At 41.6% G+C, this 18,464-nt stretch overlaps 1 protein-coding gene across 2 annotated transcripts; it reads left to right on the top strand.

Moving 5' to 3' along the window:
• The first annotated feature begins 1,202 nt into the window (after positions 1-1,202).
• LOC134586027 (carbohydrate sulfotransferase 9-like) lies at positions 1,203-11,987 on the top strand. Of its 2 annotated transcripts, none has more exons than XM_063441529.1 (2): positions 1,203-1,386; positions 10,425-11,987. In XM_063441529.1, exons 1-2 carry the CDS (start codon positions 1,290-1,292, stop codon positions 11,252-11,254), a joined length of 927 nt encoding a protein of 308 aa, XP_063297599.1. In that variant the 5' UTR covers positions 1,203-1,289; the 3' UTR covers positions 11,255-11,987. The 2 variants fall into 2 exon arrangements, with proteins under 2 accessions (XP_063297599.1, XP_063297600.1); XM_063441530.1 differs by lacking the exon at positions 1,203-1,386 and adding an exon at positions 8,277-8,324.
• Positions 11,988-18,464: the final 6,477 nt, after the last annotated feature.

The raw sequence follows: 18,464 nt of genomic DNA, 5'->3' as shown, positions 1-18,464 counted from the left end.
GTAGCAGACCTGAAAGTACTGCTGGATTTTTTTCAGTTCAGCTTTTTTCATCTTAAATTAGAAATTCATTTTAAATTCACTTTAAATTCTCCGTTTAGTAACTAACCCTGTTATTGTTGTTATTGTACCATATACTGTAATCAGCTGGCCTTAGCTACTGGCTCCCTCTAGTGGACACAGATGCAATACAGCAGTTATACCGTGCCTTAACAGAAGTTTTGAAATTATGTATCTTTCCTATTTTCTAATTTACATTTTTTTTCATTCATTTTTAATGCAATAACAAAAATAGCAGGTATGTTTTACACCGTAGTTTCCTTTAATTTCATTGGGAACCGAGCCAATCATTCAGCCAATAATTATTAACCCGTTTCATTTTTGCGCACTTACCTTAAACAGGAAAAAAAAAACTTTTTTTTTTTTCTTATTAATTTTCAGGTTCAGCTTATAGAAGTAAAACGATGACTTTAAACTATGATGTCTTGTGTAGAGATGTCCCGAACAGTTCGCCGGGAACTGTTCGCCAGCGAACATAGCTTGTTCGCGTTCGCCACGGCGGGCGAACATATGCGATGTTCGGTCCGCCCCCTATTCGTCATGGAGGTGGGAGGGTCTGGGAGGGAGGGTCTGCTGCTGATTGGCTGGAATGTGTCTGCTGACTGTGAGGTACAGGGTCAAAGTTTACTCAATAATGACGAATAGGGGGCGGACCGAACATCGCATATGTTCGCCCGCCGTGGCGAACGCGAACAAGCTATGTTCGCTGGCGAATAGTTCCCGGCAAACTGTTCGGGACATCTCTAGTTGTGAATTCAAAGTAAATTTCATATCTTAGGCCAAAAGAGCCGAATGTAAAACATAGTTTTAAGCCTTAAATTTGAAATTCACCTCAGTCAGAAATCCAGACAATTCACACTTTAGTAAATATGTATGGCAGGTTATTCCTGACAGACCTGATGAGCAGTAATCAGGTAGTAATACCTGATTGTAGTTTACAAAGCTTTTTATTCCCATAGATGAGTTACAGTGATTGTAAGTAACCAGTTGTACAGGCATGCTATTCTATTAGCATTAGAATGAGCCGTGTTCTGGAAATGTTTAATCTCAGTCAGTGAAGAGGTAAAATGCTCTCTTGGTTTGTTGACTTGTCTGTGAGATCAATCAGCAGGCCGAGCTGCACTTTAACCCTGTTTTAGGGTGAGAGGCGACACACATGGGAAGCACAGCACGGCTATGGTGGACAGAATGCGGCATTTTACCAACTAATATAAATTAACCACAGCCAGAAAATGCATTTTTTCTACAGAATTCTCACACTGCTTATTGTAGCGGTCTTACTTTACTTGTGGACAAGAATAATTCACGTGATCTCTAACCAGCAAACAGGTAATAAATGTTCAAAAATGTCTGTAACTGTGTGTGTGTTATTGTTTCTGTGATTGTGTGCAAACATGTGAGTGTGTGTGTGTTTGTCTCTGTGTTTCTGTGATTGTGTGCAAACATGTGAGTGTGTGTGCTTATCTCTGTGTTTCTGTGATTGTGTGCAAACATGTGAGTGTGTGTGTGTTTGTCTCTGTGTTTCTGTGATTGTGTGCAAACATGTGAGTGTGTGTGTGTTTGTCTCTGTGTTTCTGTGATTGTGTGCAAACATGTGAGTGTGTGTGCTTATCTCTGTGTTTCTGTGATTGTGTGCAAACATGTGAGTGTGTCTGTGTACTTGTGAATGTGTATTGATGTAATAAAAATGATTGACTAAAGTTATTATTATTATTTATAAGGCACCAACATATTCCGCAGTGCTGTTTAATTGCCTTTATCTTTTGGCAATAAACATTAGTATATCTTTGTAATTAGTTCATACAGATATTTCATACTTTCTTTTTCCCCATTTGGATGGCTGTGTATAGCAGGAGTGCTGGAAAATATATAATATAATAATATAACCAGATGTGTACCTGTTTAGTATATATATTGCATTAATGAACTGAATATAGTGCAATATACAGTGTATATAAATGCACACGGTTAAAGGGACACTATAGTCATCAGAATAACTACAGCTTATTGTATTTGTTCCGGTAAGTAGAATCATTCAATTTTTGCAGGAAATACTTTTCCGAGTAAATGCAGTGTTTACATTGCAGCCTAGGGATACCTCCACTGGCCACTCCTTAGGTTGCTGCTAGAGGTGCTTCCTGGGGCAGTGCTGCACAGTGTGACTGCCATTCAGTGTCTCCATCCTTTGCATGCAGATATTAAACTTTCCTCATAATTAATTCAATTCATCTCTATAAGGAGATGCTGATTGGCAATGGTGACGTTTGTCTCCGCCTGCTGCCTCACCTCCTTGGCAATCTCAGCCAATCCAATGCTTTCCTATGTGAAATCATTGTGATTGGCTAAGATCATCATTTCTGATGATGTCAGCCAAGAAGGCAGATCAGGTGCAGAGTCTGAGTGGAATAAAAGTAAGAGTTTACTATATTTAGAGGTGGGGAGGGAGAAGGACTAGATAGTGATTTTACCACTATAGGGTCAGGAATATATGATTGTGTTCCTGACCCTATAGTGTTCCTTTAAAGGTAGTGACTGCATTATAGGGAATGACTCTGTACGACACTTTGGATTAATGTCTATACATGCGCGTTATTGTGTTTTGACTACTTGCTTATTCTAATTAAGGATACAGTAAAGCCATATAAAAAGCAGACCTTGTGAAGTTAACTTGTTGTAAATAAATACTTGAATTCAGTATGATTTAAAATCAATAGTGGATACAGGACTGACATTTATTTTAACCCTGCTATAAATTTACATTACCACTCCCTCCCACCACCCTATCCAGCAAATCCAGCTCCCTCCCACCACCCTATCCAACAAATCCCCCTCACCCCATTCAACAAATCCCCCTCACTCCCACCACCCTGTCCAACAAATCCCCCTCACTCCCACCACCCTGTCCAACAAATCCCCCTCACTCCCACCACCCTGTCCAACAAATCTCCCTCACTCCCACCACCCTGTCCAACAAATCTCCCTCACTCCTTCATCCTATCCAACAAATCTCCCTCACTCCTTCATCCTATCCAACAAATCCCCCTCATTCCTTCATCCTATCCAACAAATCCCCCTCACTCCTTCCAACCTATCCAACAAATCTCCCTCCCTCCCTCCCTAACCCTATCCAACAAATCTCCCTCACTCCTTCACCCTATCCAACAAATCCCCCTCACTACCTCACCCTATCGATCAAACTGTCCTCATTCCCTCACCTTATCCAACAAATCCCCCTCACTCCTTCCAACCTATCCAACAAATCTCCCTCCCTCCCTAACGCTATCCAACAAATCTCCCTCACTCCTTCACCCTCTCCAACAAATCCCCCTCACTACCTCACCCTATCAATCAAACTGTCCTCATTCCCTCACCCTATCCAACAAATCTCCCTCACTCCTTCACCCTATCCAACAAATCACCCTAATTTCCTCACCCTATCCAACAAATTCCCCTCACTCCTCCACCCTATCGATCAAACTGTCCTCACTCCCTCACATTATCCAACAAACCCCCCTCATTCCCTCACCCTATCCAACAAATCTCCCTCACTCCCTTACCCTATCCAACAAATCTCCCTCCCTCCCTCCAACCTATCCAACAAATCCCCCTCACTCCCTCACCCTATAAAACCAATCCCCCTCACTCCCTCACCCTATCAAACAAATCCCCCTCACCCTATCAAACAAATCCCCGCTCACTCCCTAACCATATCCAACAAAACCATATCCAACAAATCCCCCTCACTCGCTCCAACCTATCCAACAAATCTCCCTCACTCCCTCACCCTATCCAACAAAACCATATCCAACAAATCTCCCTCACTCCCTCACCCTATTGATCAAACCCCCCCTCACTCCCTCCAACCTATCCAACTAATCTCTCTGATTCCCTCACCCTATCCAACAAATCTATCTGATTCCCTCACCCTATCCAACAAATCTATCTGATTCCCTCACCCTATCCAACAAATCACCCTCACTCCCTCTCCAACAAATCTCCCTCACTCCCTCACCCTATCCAACAAATCTCCCTCACTCCCTCACCCTATCCAACAAATCCCCCTCACTCCCTCACCCTATCCAACAAATCTCCCTCACCCTATCAAACAAACCCCCCTCACTCCCTCCAACCTATCCAACAAATCTCCCTCACTCCCTCACCCTATCCAACAAATCACCCTCACTCCCTCACCCTATCCAACAAATCTCCCTCACCCTATCAAACAAACCCCCTCACTCCCTCCAACCTATCCAACAAATCTCCCTCACTCCCTCACCCTATCCAACAAATCACCCTCACTCCCTCACCCTATCCAACAAATCTCTCTGATTCCCTCACCCTATCCAACAAATCGCCCTCAATCCCTCACCCTATCCAACAAATCGCCCTCAATCCCTCACCCTATCCAACAAATCGCTCTCATTCCCTCACCCTATCCAACAAATCCCCCTCACTCCCTCACCCTATCCAACAAATCCCCCTCACTCCCTCATCCTATCCAACAAATCCCCCTCACTCCCTCACCCTATCCAACAAATCCCCCTCACTCCCTCACCCTATCCAACAAATCTCCCTCACTCCCTCACCCTATCAAACAAAAACCCCTCACTCCCTCCAACCTATCCAACAAATCTCCCTCACTCCCTCACCCTATCCAACAAAACCATATCCAACAAATACCTCTGATTCCCTCACCCAATCCAACAAATCTCCCTCACTTTTTCCCTCACCCTATCCAACAAAACCATATCCAACAAATCTCTCTGATTCCCTCACCCTATCCAACAAATCCCCCTCACTCCCTCACCCTATCCAACAAATCTCCCTCACTCCCTCACCCTATCAAACAAAACCCCCTCACTCCCTCCAACCTATCCAACAAATCTCCCTCACTCCCTCACCCTATCCAACAAAACCATATCCAACAAATACCTCTGATTCCCTCACCCAATCCAACAAATCTCCCTCACTTTTTCCCTCACCCTATCCAACAAAACCATATCCAACAAATCTCTCTGATTCCCTCACCCTATCCAACAAATCGCCCTCACCGTATCCAACAAATCTCTCTCATTCCCTCACTCTATCCAACAAATCTCCCTCACTCCCTCACCCAATCCAACAAATCTCCCTCACCCAATCCAACAAATCTCCCTCACTCTATAGAACAAATCTCCCTCACTCCCTCACCCTATACAACAAATCTACCTCACCCTCTCCATCAACTCTCCCTTATTCCCACACCCTATGCAGTCACTGGTAATTGTAATAAAGGTAGCAATAATTATTATAGCGTACTAGTTTCCTAGGTATGTCACTTTCTATGCAGTACACATTGATTTGCAGCAGGGGGCGCTGCCTCTGTTGTTCCTCGAATGTCCTAGACTGGTCATAAGCTGACACTGTGGATCTGTGTCAGAGCTCGTCACCCAAATACCATGTGACCAGTTACTTTGCATATCTGTGATGTAACTTTCTGTAAAGGTGTTTACACCTGGGACTCTGGAGACACGTGAGGATTTAGAACACGATCTGACACATCCAGCTATTGCACAACTTGTACGGTGACCAAAATCAGCTACTTAGCATCCTGTCCTTAGCTGCACAAAACACATGGTTTGTGGCTTATAACCAGCGAAGTGCTATGTAAATTAAAAACAGCTCATCTACCTCTCTCCTACCGTATAGACACAGTACATAATAAATACATATTAACTCTTTATTTCTTCAATATAATTATTTACATAACTTTTAACCTAAGAGATTTTTTTTTTAAAAAGTCAGGAAAAAAATGACCTTATAAAACCATTATCCATATTGTCAAGCGTTAACAATAAATGCAAAGTGCAAAAAATATCAAGTAATTAAAGGCGCTAGTGAATAATTACAAGTGAAAAAATATAAAAAGGCAAGCAGCACTAATTAAGTGTAAAATAGCTCAAGAAAACACTCTATATACCAATAAAAAAGGAAAAAGTGTGCTGTGCCTTTAGGTGATTAGTGCATACATTGATGTGCATATACTCATACAAAATAGTTTTACAAATGTGAAAACTTTATACACTATATAGTGTATTAACAAAGTGACCAAGTGATCTAGTAAAGTGCAAGAAATACAAAGCACTTACATAGACAACTTTTGAAAAAGGGGGGACATATATCTTCCCAGATGTTGTATGGCTCAGGAGATAAAACAGGGGAGATAAAAAGAGAAAGAGAAATACATAGTGTTAAACTGTCAAAAAAAGCAAAAAAAGGGTATAAAAAATAAACCAATCAACTCACAAAAGTGGAGCAGTAATAGTCTGCTCTCACTGTAATAGCCCAGAAAATATCAAAATGCAGGACCACGATATTATAGGCAGGACGACAGCTGGATATTTTTCAAACCTTTATTAGCAGCATACAATAAAAATCACGTTGGCTCCGTCCTTATATGGCCAGTCCTCAAACCCTTGTTGAACGTCTGCAGTATGTTCGGGCACTGGGACACGGCACAAAACTTCCAAAGGATGCGGGCTCACTCGGTGCGTCCTAACAGGTAATTTTTTTGTATGCTGCTAATAAAGGTTTGAAAAATATCCAGCTGTCATCCTGCCTATAATATCGTGGTCCTATTACTGCTCCACTTTTGTGAGTTGATTGGTTTATTTTTTATACCCTTTTTTTGCTTTTTTGACAGTTTTACACTATGTATTTCTCTTTCTCTTTTTATCTCCCCTGTTTTATCTCCTGAGCCATACAACATCTGGGAAGATATATGTTCCCCCTTTTTCAAAAGTTGTCTATGTAAGTGCTTTGTATTTCTTGCATTTTACTATATCACTTGGTCACTTTTTTAATACACTATATAGTGTATAAAGTTTTCACATTTGTAAAACTATTTTGTATGAGTATATGCACATCAATGTATGCACTAATCACTTAAAGGCACAGCGCACTTTTTTCTTTTTTATTGTTAACAATAAATGCCCTGGTCACTATTTTTGGGTGAGACAGCATACATGTACTGTATTAAATTCATTTATATGGTGGGTTTCGTTTACATCTTTTTAACATTATGTTTTGTATAATTTCAAGGAATACACTTAGCAGCCACTTGAAGCAAAAATTGACCCTGAGTGTATTCCAGGGCTGGTGAAGTTTCAGGATATTGAGGAGCTAGACCGTACCCTCATAATTAGCCTTTGCCAATGGCTTGTTGGGCTCTGTCTACATAACCCTGTGTAATCATGGCACACTCACCAGGGGTGAATTTCTACTGTTTTCACTGTTGGTGGCTAGTGGCAAGTTAATATTCTAAGCCCTGGCGTGCGTATATATCCATATATACACCCTGCTCCAAATTATTATGCAAATGAAGGTTTATGCACAGTTGCAAGACTCTGGAGGACTCTACACCTTGATGTCCGTGGGACTCCAGAGGCACCAGCAGCTTCAAATATATGTTTGCTGCTATGTAATGATATTTTAGCAGCTGCTCTCTTGATCCGATGCATGGATCTGGCAGAAATCTTCCTCAATGTGCCTTTATCTGCACGAACTAGTCTGTGCTCTGAATCAGCCACAAATCTCTTAACAGTGCGATGATCACGCTTAGGTTTTCGTGAAATATCTAATGTTTTCATACCTTGTCCAAGGCATTGAACTATTTCACTCTTTTCGACAGCAGAGAGATCCTTTTTCTTCCCCATATTGCATGAAAATGGTGCTCTGCTTAATAATGTGGAACACCCTCCTTTAGTAGTTTTTCCTTAAATTGGGCTCACCTGGTAATCTAATTATCACAGGGGTCCGAGATTGTTTTCAGTGATCAAAAGAGCCCTGAGACACAATGCCATCCATGACTTAAACTGAAAAACTAAATATTTAATCTTTCTGATACTTAAATAGAATTTGCATAATAATTTGGAACAGGGTGTACCACAACATTCAAATCGAAGTTAATGTTCTCCTTATATTCTCTTTAAACCCTTTGAACTTGATAAAACGATGTCCATTAAATAAATTACAAAGGAATTCAGCTAAACCTGAAAATGAAGCCTGGTATTTGATCCTTATTGTTGATACCAGCTATTTCCTGTACAGTAGGCATTGATCACACTGTACTTTTCACACTGTACCTTCAGCTTATGATTCATTTTCTGATGTGAGCGTTAAGTTCATGCGATGATGTAATTACGAACATTCCACATTTCTATCACGAGATGAACATCACTGACTCGGCAGATGTTTACACTATTTTCTCCGGCGAGTTGCCATTTCAGGTAATTGGGCTTAATAATCCTAAAGATGGCAAAATAGAAACAGGACTTTATAAAATAAATAAGGAAATAGAAACACCCTTTATGCTTCTAGAGAAAGGGAGTGTTTAGGGAGTTAGGAACAAGGAATGTGCCCATGCTAAGTCAGACAATTTTTGTTAAAACAACTTAAAGGAACAGTATAGTGTTAGGAATACAAGCCTGTATTTCTAATATTATAGTGCCCTGGTCCCTATTTAGATTGAGCCCCCTCTTTGGCAAAGTAAAAGTAAATAAATGTCTTTGTGGCTTCGACGATGGATGTCACATCCAAGGATCCTCGTACAGGAGCATTGGGAACATGGTGCACATAAGTGCCACACGTGCATCCAATCAAATGCTTCACATAAAAAAAGTATTGAATGTAACACTTTCCTACAAGCAGCGTTTGGTCACATGATTGGGTTTCCCTTCATTTTTGCTACAGAAGAGCCTCGAGTGGCTGGCTGGTAGATAGCCACTAGGGACGAGTCTAACCCTGCAGTGGACACATTGTAAAACTGTAACCTCTCACATTGCACGATTAAAAAACAGGGCCACTGCGCCCAAACCACTTCATTCAGGTGAAGTTGTCTGGGTGCATTTAGAAGTCCAGTAATTATTAAAAGTGTGTTATGGGGGGGCTGGGCCTGGCTGTTATGGTGGGTGGACATGCATAGTGAGCGCTCCGCATATAAAACCCGACAAACCCGATTTGCTGGAGTGGTTATACTCTCAGAAGTACATCTACAACATACTTACCTGAGTCTGTCAACTGGGGAACACTCAAGCAAGATTGAAGCCCCTCTTCATAGCCTGCAGCCCAGAATCATGTTGCGGCCTACTTGCCAGAGGTGCCCAATGGAGGGAAGAAGCTACCAATCTCACGGCATGGAGCTGCTGGTGCCCTCAACCTCACAGCTGTTAACCCCTCCTGTGCTCCGGTGCTTGTGGAGCGGAGGTGCTGATGCACCAACAAATTGATCATCGTGGACGAGAGGGCCCTCTTGTTCGGTGTAGAAGCAGTTTAAGTGACATTCGACAATCCATGGCTGGCGGTACGCTATATCTGAGCCTATTTGCAGCATCAGCTGGAGAGCTAGTATTTAGCGTTCCATAGAGTTGTAGTTTCTCATTCTTTAGGGTTAGATGCCTAATCCTGGGTCAATTCTTCCAATTGTTAGCCTCCAGTTGAATCACCCTTTGCTTATATCTGGTGGAACCAATCATCTTCCTACCTAACCATAGTTTCCTTACCTGTGCATGTTTAACCCCTGGCATGTCAATACAACATTCACCATGTTTTGTATTGCTTGCTTATGCTTATACCTTTAGAGAGGTTATTTTAACTTGATTCCTTTATTATCACCAAAATATGCCATGTTCTAATTTGTGTTGCAGCACGGCTTGTCTTTGCTGTCGTGGCATCACAAGCGTGTATGTAACTCATTGCACTCAATAAATAAAGAATGTTAAAAAAGTGTGTTTAACTTTTTATCAAATAGAACCAAAATCCTAAACTTTCTCTGCCTCTTACTCTCTCCCCAAACGCTAGCTAAATGCAGGCTAAATTTAGTTTTGCACTGCAAAATAATGCAAGATGATATCTAGATTAAAAAATGAACCCTGATTTACCTTCTCCCCCAATCTGTTGTGAGCTTTCATCCGGGAGGGAAACCAGTTTTTGACTGTAATTCCATTTAGTCCCTCTGTATTGGACAGTTGATCTGTAAAAGTTCACCCCTTTCTTGCACTGTACGGGAACCTACAAGCTTCAAATAACAGTGGCTGCATTCTAAGAACGATGGAGGGGGATGTGGGCACATGTATTGTGTATGGAAGCGATGCATCAAAGGCACAGTTTCCCAGTAACAGTATGCCTTTGATGCCTTGTTTTGAAACATGCTCTTAAAATGGTGTGGGATTTCCATACTGTTGTCCACCTCATGATTTTCATTCTACCTATGCCAATAAGTTAGATGCATTTTTCCTATTAAACTAAAGAAGAAATTTCAGAAGTTGAATTTTGGGAACCCATTGGAATTTCTGAAATAATATTAAACTTTTATTTTGCTGTTTTTTCAGCTATTCTCACTAAAATGAAAAACCATAAAGAAGAGCCAAATGTGTCCATCAACACCTCAGACAAATTCTTATATGTCCAACAGCTGCGTAAAAAAAGGCTAAGGGAATTTTGTCCCCAACACCCGGAACTCAGTCGTTTGGAATCCGTACATGGAGTGGAGGATCTTCTCTCTAGAATGATAGTGAATGAAAAGCTACAAATAGTGTATTGTAAGGCTGGAACCTCCGGAATGGATCTTTGGGAAAATCTCCTGCAAAAGATTAAGAGAAGAGATGATGTAACAATAGAGACACCAGTCATTGACAATAACGTCCTCAACTCATCATTGGCTTCCAAGCAACAAACCAGTTACAACTTGACAATGGTGGAAAACATCTTCCGAACTTACACAAAAGTAGTTTTTGTCAGAGAGCCTTTTGAAAGGCTTGTTTCTGTCTACAGTCAAGGCTTCGCAGGTGAGATGACATTCAGTGAGCTTTTAGAAGATGTTCTCGACACAGATTTCACAATAGATGATGACATGTTTAGACCAATCGTCACTTTGTGCCACCCTTGCTTTGTCAAATATGATTACATAGTAATGCACGACTTTTTAAGAACAGAGGTTTTCTACCTAATGAAACGAATAGGCCTACCGGATTATATACTGCAGCCAGAGTTTTCAGACACACAGTCCAAAATGACCCATAAATGGCTAATGGAAAATCTGTTTAGGGGGCTGACAAGACAGCAAATAAAGCAGCTTGCCAAAGTTTACAGCCTGGATATTGAAGCTTTCAATTTTCATAAGAGTTTGCTTTTGAAGAATTACATTGGGAGATTTGGATAATAGATTGTTACAGTCAACAAAGCCCCCATTGACCATAAATGTACAGTGGGATTGATATGCTGCTACACATCATACAGACATTAGGCCAAATTATGTTGTCCCTTAGACGGACACATATTAACACTTTGTGTTTCCAAACAGTTATCTCAAGCAATGACTTCCATTGGGAAGCCGTAGATTAATCATGTCGAAAGATCAGTTCCGTATCATCACAAACCCCTTCATGGCAACAGTTAACCATCACTGTCTTAGAGGACCGTTGACCAACTACTCATCCACAAGTCCGATGAGAACCTAAAGCATATCTGTACGGACCAAATGCTGAACAAAATATGAATTCAACATATTTAGTATTATAAGTGAAGGGCCCTACTTGCTCTTGTATAAGTGCCTTGTTGTCATTATATGATATTTAAAGTGTTACTCTAACATCATAACCACTACAATAAAAGATACAATATGGTGTAGAGCTTAAAATCGCACCTCAATTACAAAGTGCTGAAACATAAAGTTCTTAAATTAGTGCTTAATCTTAAAAAAGTGTTCAGCACAACCAAAATTGGACATACATGGATTGGATCATATATCAAAATAAATCTCAGGGCAGATGTAAGAACATAATTCACTATTGTTTAAATTTGTGCAAACCACCGCAAAATATCAATAAAAAAACATTTGTTTATTAGTACCAGTGACTCACAAATGTCACCTTCAATGTACTATTGCATAACACAATTAAAAAGTGATTTGTAATACTTATGGTTGGGGTCAAAAGCTGGGGTGTGGTGCAAAGTTGGTTGAGGTCTGCCGAAACCGACGTACGGGTAGGCCTGTAAATAAAGAGGGCCCACCAAGGTAGTGATATGAGAAAGAGGGGAACGGTTGGGTGAAATGAATGGCAACAGCCCAGGTAAGGCCTGAGTTTACATAGGTTGCTTTACCCCTCCTACGACTACTGGCCTTTGCCTTGATATCTGTGGTCACAGACAAAAGTCGTGGTAAGGGAACAAAGTCGGTTGTGGTGTGCCAAAACCGACGTATGGTTAGGCCTGTAAATCAAGAGGGTAAAAAGAATTCCAAACAGACTCACATACTACATAATACAATCACAAAGCCAAACTCTTAACCCCTTAAGGACACATCTTCAGAAATATAAGGGAATCATGACGGAATATTTCCGTCATGCATCCTTAAGGGGTTAAATGCTTTACTTCTTTCTCTGTTTGAAGAATACAGTATATTTATTGGAAACAGAGGATTTCCAGCATCCTAGTGTTTTAATTAAATGCACTGGAATATCTCTGCTAGAGGAAGTTGATGCAGCTCCAATTCTGAATGAATGACCTGAAAATGTTGTCGGGTCTAGTCCAAGTCTCATGATTAGTGTTCTGATGTGAAATATGAATTTAGCTGTGAGAGGTTTACCATGTGATGAAAGAAGTGCGTATTACCTGGATGACCTGTTATAGTGTGGCAGTAACAGTCCAGGGTTCTAACTAGGCACTAGTTGTTGTCTGTGGGAAAAAGGATTATTTCTACTGGAGGACCCATTTGGTTGGTTTTGGTGTGTCTTAATATGACTACATAATGATCTGTGGTTTTCATGAGATCGTGAACATTAAGACACCCTGATTGATGTGACAATGTTGCTTTTGTAAATAATTTTGGTCGTATGAAACTGTAGAAGGTTATATATTTGGTGGCCTTAATTACTGAATTGGTGTGAGATTCAAATGGGTGATTATCTAGTATGTTGTAAAGCACTCTGAATTTTGGCCCATCAATAGGTTGTCGTTTGGGATTTACTGGACGGTCTACAGTGTGCCTTTTTAATGGGGTATGTAGGCATGGAAGGTTTGTGATTATTAAGATGGTTAGAACTATTACCCTGCGTTCTTGTGTTAACCGGCTTTAATGCTGGAGTGACCATAGGAGGGTTAGAAATTCCAGCATTGGAAGACTCTAATTTCATAAGTCTTTCATTTATGGAGTGAATTGATGACAGGAAAGTTGTCATCATGGCATGTGTCTATGTTAGACTGTCTGTGTTGCCACCTGGAATACTGGTGCCTGGCCTGAGAGCGTCTGGTTGTGAGGTCCTTGCTGTAGCCTGGAAAGGAGTCTCTATGACTTAGTTCAGCAGTGATTTTCGGGTAGTCCGTGACCTAGGTGAACCAGGAGTAGCGGGGTCTTGGTTCTCTGCAGGGGTTCTGGGTCTGAAATGGATGCAAGGTCGAGCGGGAGTGCACTCTGACTGCAAATGGTTTCCTCTCCATAAACTATGCATAAATTATGCCAGATGAGAGCGAGCGAATCTAAGACAGTCACCGCACCAGTTAAAATGAACAAACAGGAATCTCGGGAAAGCCAGCACCGAGCACAAGAAGTGCGGTAGGTGATCGGGGCTCAAGGTATCCACAAGAGGCAATGTTAAAGAATGTACAGGGAAACGAGTAACGAAACATTAGTAACAGCCTGGCCCAACAGGGTACCCCAGTTTAAGAGGGGCAAGGAAGGTAATAAATTGTTCCCAAAGCAGGGAAAAGTAGAGAAATAGAAGCATCATACAATGCAGCCCTAGAACCCAGGTGAAAGGTGGGGATAGAAGGTTGGTTGAATTTAAAGCAAATATTATCAATAAAGGAAACAATCTATAATAGTACAGTTTACAGAGCAGAGACGCAAAACCCGGACCTGACCTTTGATGGAGCAGCAAAGAAAGAGGAGCTGCTTAGGTCCACCTCAACTCGTATACATACTGTGTGTGCTTCATTGGTTCCTTGTTTCTATATGCTTTTCTTTGCTGCTATGGAGCTAAGTAAATAAAGATCTGCAAAATATGATCCTTCCTGGCGTGTAGTTAAATTCGGCTCCGAAGAGTTAATGGCTTCCGACTCAACGGGATTGTTTCATTGACCTATATCGTGTACTAGACCTGGCATGTATGGTTATTCCAAGTAATGGTCATTTTGATCAATGACCATAATTTGGCGTTAGTTTAATCAGGTTTCATCAGATGGTGTTTTAGACATGTTGCAGCACACAGTGTTATATTTAGTGCAATTCACTTATATTATTATTTGTCTTTTGGCCAACCAGGCACCAAGCTTCTCCTGTGTCATTTCTGCTGCTGGAACCAGAGTCTAATAATGAAGAAGAATTAGTGGGTTAAGACGGTATAACTGAGTCTGTGCTGCTCAGATAACATGAGCAGTTTCTGAGTTTATGGGTCACTATTTTCCCAAGCACGAATTCAGTCTCCCATAAACAGAGATAGACCACCCACCCAGTGTCCACATGTAGACTTCACCCATTATCTCCATAAACTGTAATTTATTTTATTCGAAGGACAGTGTCCATTAAAATGGTATATATTGACTAACTTACACTAATTCATATTAACTTGTAACAATTCTTCCCCAAATTACCTAAATCAAAGTAAAGTTTACAGATTATAACAAGGGAACAGGTATGGAAACAGAATGTATTGAAGGCTATCAAGCAATGGGGAAACCAGTGAAACTTAATTAGAATAAATGGCTTGAGGGAGGGCAAGTTAGAGAATGTTGCATGCAGAAGGCTAGTGATGTGTTCTTGTTTAATGTAATAATATTGCATTCACTCCCTTTAGTGAGAGTGGCTTAATTCTAAGACTCTGCAATTATAAGACAGCCCACCAGAGCTGTCAATCAAGCAGCCAGCACTCCCAGCCTGTGTATGTGTGAGTGTGTGATTATGTATGCAGTGAGTGTGTATATATATAAATTAAAAACACAAGTGTTAATACTTTGCATGAATTTGCTGATCACATGCCTTGACATAAACTGTATTCTTATTACACAGACAGGAAAACAGTAATTTGTGTCTCTATAGTGCCATCTTGTGGCTACTATTTAGTAATGTCTGAAAAATGCACCTAATGTGTGTGGGAACCTGGAGTGTCCCTTTAATAATATAAACCCACCCAGTATAACTAACTGTAACCTAACCTACCCAGTGCACCTAACGTGTGTGGGAGCCTGGAGTGTCCCTTTAATAATATAAACCCACCCAGTATAACTGTAACCTATCCTACACAGTGCACCTAACGTGTGTGGGAGCCTGGAGTGTCCCTTTAATAATATAAACCCACCCAGTATAACGAACTGTAACCTAACCTACACAGTGCACCTAACGTGGGGGGGAGCCTGGAGTGTCCCTTTAATAATATAAACCCACCCAGTATAACTGTAACCTAACCTACACAGTGCATCTAACATGTTTCGGAGCCTGGAGTGTCCCTTTAATAATATAAAACCACCCAGTAAAACTGTAACCTAACCTACTGTCATGACATGAAGGGGTGCTGCCCTGCAACAGCACTGTCCCTTTAAGTGTGGGAACCGACTTAGCAGAGAAATAATTCTAGGACACGATAAATGGAGTAATAAAGAAAATGTATTAAGGCAAACCAAAAGGATATAGATATATATAATATATACAAAACAAAATATGACAATGCCACAAATATATAAATATATACAATAACCCAATATATACAATAGAGCAGGCAGAGTCCACGATAGTCCTAGGCAAAGGTAAAGGCTTAGTCAGGTTAGTGCAGCCACCAAGTACAAAATGAACATCAAGGGGCAAAGTCCTAAGCAGGTCACACAGAAATAATGCAGCAAGGTCAGAATCACTGGAGAAGGAGTCTAGACAGGAACACTGCAGGCAAACACTGGAACAGGAGGCACAGGACATCGGAACACCAGATCAGGAAACACAAGATACTCAGGATACTCAGGAAACAAGACACAGGAGACAGGAGACAGGAGCCAGGAGGTACAGGGTCAAGGATAGAGGATAATGATCTGACAGGGAGTGAGGGGAGAAACCAGAATATATAGGTGCTAAACAAGGGCCAGGTGTAGTGCCTAACGAAAGGAAATGAGAAACAGTGCCAAACAGAAACAGTGGTGAGTGCGAGTACTGCACGAGGGCATGTCGACTAAGGAGTGTCGTGACAGTACCCCCCCCTTAAGGAGCGACTCCCGGCGCTCCAAAACCCAAAGATCCCCCACGGGTGACAGAAGAAAATCAGGGCCACCCAACCAGTAGAGGAAAACAAGGAGGAGGCTTAGGAGGAATGAGAGGTGGACAATCCCATGGGAGAAACCAACGAGGCAGAATAGAAACATACAAAAGCAAGGACTGTAGAGTAACATTTAGCAATAGAAGGGCAGACACAGAAACAGAAGGTAAAGGCACATAAGATAAGAAACACTCCATACCAGTGACCGACAAATGTGTTAACCCACTAGATCTGGGACTATTGCTAGTAACAGGTTCATCACTCAGAAGTCCTGGGTCTGACTTGGTTTCTGGCTTGTGGGATCCTCGGAACAAAGACTGCGATGCAACTTCAGTCGAAGGGAGAACAGTCTCTGCGTAATCTTGGGTAGGTACCACTGGAACCAAACAAGGAGAATCCCCTAAATTAATAGGTACAGGATCAAGAACATTCTGCGAGCCTTCCTCCACAGACCGCAGATATGCATCAAGGAAGGGTTCCCCAAATTTCTCCGAGCACGGGGCTAACCGAAGCAGAGACGACTCTCTCTCAAATTGACATTTTTCTGTAGCGGCTAGAGATACCTGGTTAATGAAATCATTCTCTTCTTCCCTTGTGAACTCAGCTCGAGGTAGTTCTTTGTCGTAGATAGACTTTCAACTGAAGGCAAGTCTTCATTTAATACTTGCTGGAGTTTAGGTGGAGTGATAGACATCATGGTAACTGAAATGTCATAGAAGGAGCTTCCTTCATCATGGGAACAGGTACCTCCTTGTTCGGTTACACTCCTTTCCTTTGGCGTTTGGTTAAGCGGCTGATTAGAATAATCTTCGGCGCTTGGTTCAGGTACAAGCTTGGTAGTTGGGGTTTCCTCTGGCAGCAGAGAAATTGTTCTACCAGAGCATGTAACTTGAAGAACTGTAGAGTCTTCTTCAGGCTGTGGGTTTAGAACAAGCCTGGTCTCATTTAGATTCTTCTCTTGGGCTTGATCCATCACGGGTTTGTCACGTTGCACCCAGTCTGAGTCTTTGTCTTCTATTTGAAGATAACAGTCTTTTTTACTGGGCGACAACTCATTTTCCACAGTTGCGGTTGTGAGAGGGGTGCCAATCTTCAAACCCCCAGAGGTAGAAGGGTTAAAATTGGAATCATCAAGCCTCCCCACATCAACGTCATGAGCTGCCTTTGGCACAATAGCCTCTTCTACTGGTTGTTCTGAAGTTTTCACCTTTGGTTCTTCAGCCTTCTCAGCCAGTGTCTTGAAAGAAGTAGGTCGTTTACCACGTCTCCTACGTGGTGACTTTTTGACAGGAGATTCACCTTCAACGAGATTGGTCCCCAATTTCAATGGTCCAACCTTGTCGTCACTTGCATCACATTTTATAGGTGACTCTTCTAGTTCGGATGCATTGTCCTTTGTGGGACAGGCCTTCAGATCAGATCCCGTTACCTGGTTCAGGTCACTGGTGGTCTCCTCAATTGGCACGGTGAGGTAGGAATTCGTATCTCTAGTTGCAGACTCAGGGGAGTCTGTTTCTGCTTCGTGGTTGGGCAGAGTTTGCTTGAGACTTTCTCTGACCAGACATGTACCCTCTTGAACGGTGTTGAGATCGTTCATCTTGGTAGCCGGTAGTTTCACCTTGGGAATAGGCGAGTGGATCTTGCAGAAAAGAGAGGGTAATATATGGGTACTATGTGTCTCTGGTACTGAGACAACATTAGGAAACTGCGTACTGGTACTACCTTCCCATTCAGACTGCTCGTCCTCTAAAGCTGCTATGCAACGAGCACCCAGTTCATCAAAGACTTGGTCCATGAGGGGATCGCCAGTGCTGTATAACCCCTCAACATCTTCGTCTTTTGTTTGGGCAGGAAGGCATTCAGCTTTAATTTCCAGAGGGACTTCGGTTTTGCAGTCGGGAGGACCAACAAGCCATTTTCCCAAGTCAGAGTCAGGAGGATTAGTTATGCTATGTACATCAGAAAAGGGAATACCATCATTATTATCAGGCATAAAGACAGTCATTCTTTCTTGTACAAGATCAATAATAAATTGCACTTCAGGTAACAAGGCAACAAGATTATTGTGCATTACTCTCACTTGTCTCTGCAAATATGATAAAGATTTTTTATGTGATCTCTTTAAGAGACATACGG

This window comes from Pelobates fuscus, chromosome 2, assembly GCF_036172605.1.
Source record: "Pelobates fuscus isolate aPelFus1 chromosome 2, aPelFus1.pri, whole genome shotgun sequence".
In the NCBI taxonomy this organism is placed as follows: Eukaryota; Metazoa; Chordata; class Amphibia; order Anura; family Pelobatidae; genus Pelobates; species Pelobates fuscus.
Note: the sequence above shows the minus strand (reverse complement) of the source record. Positions and strands in the feature narration are given on the sequence as shown.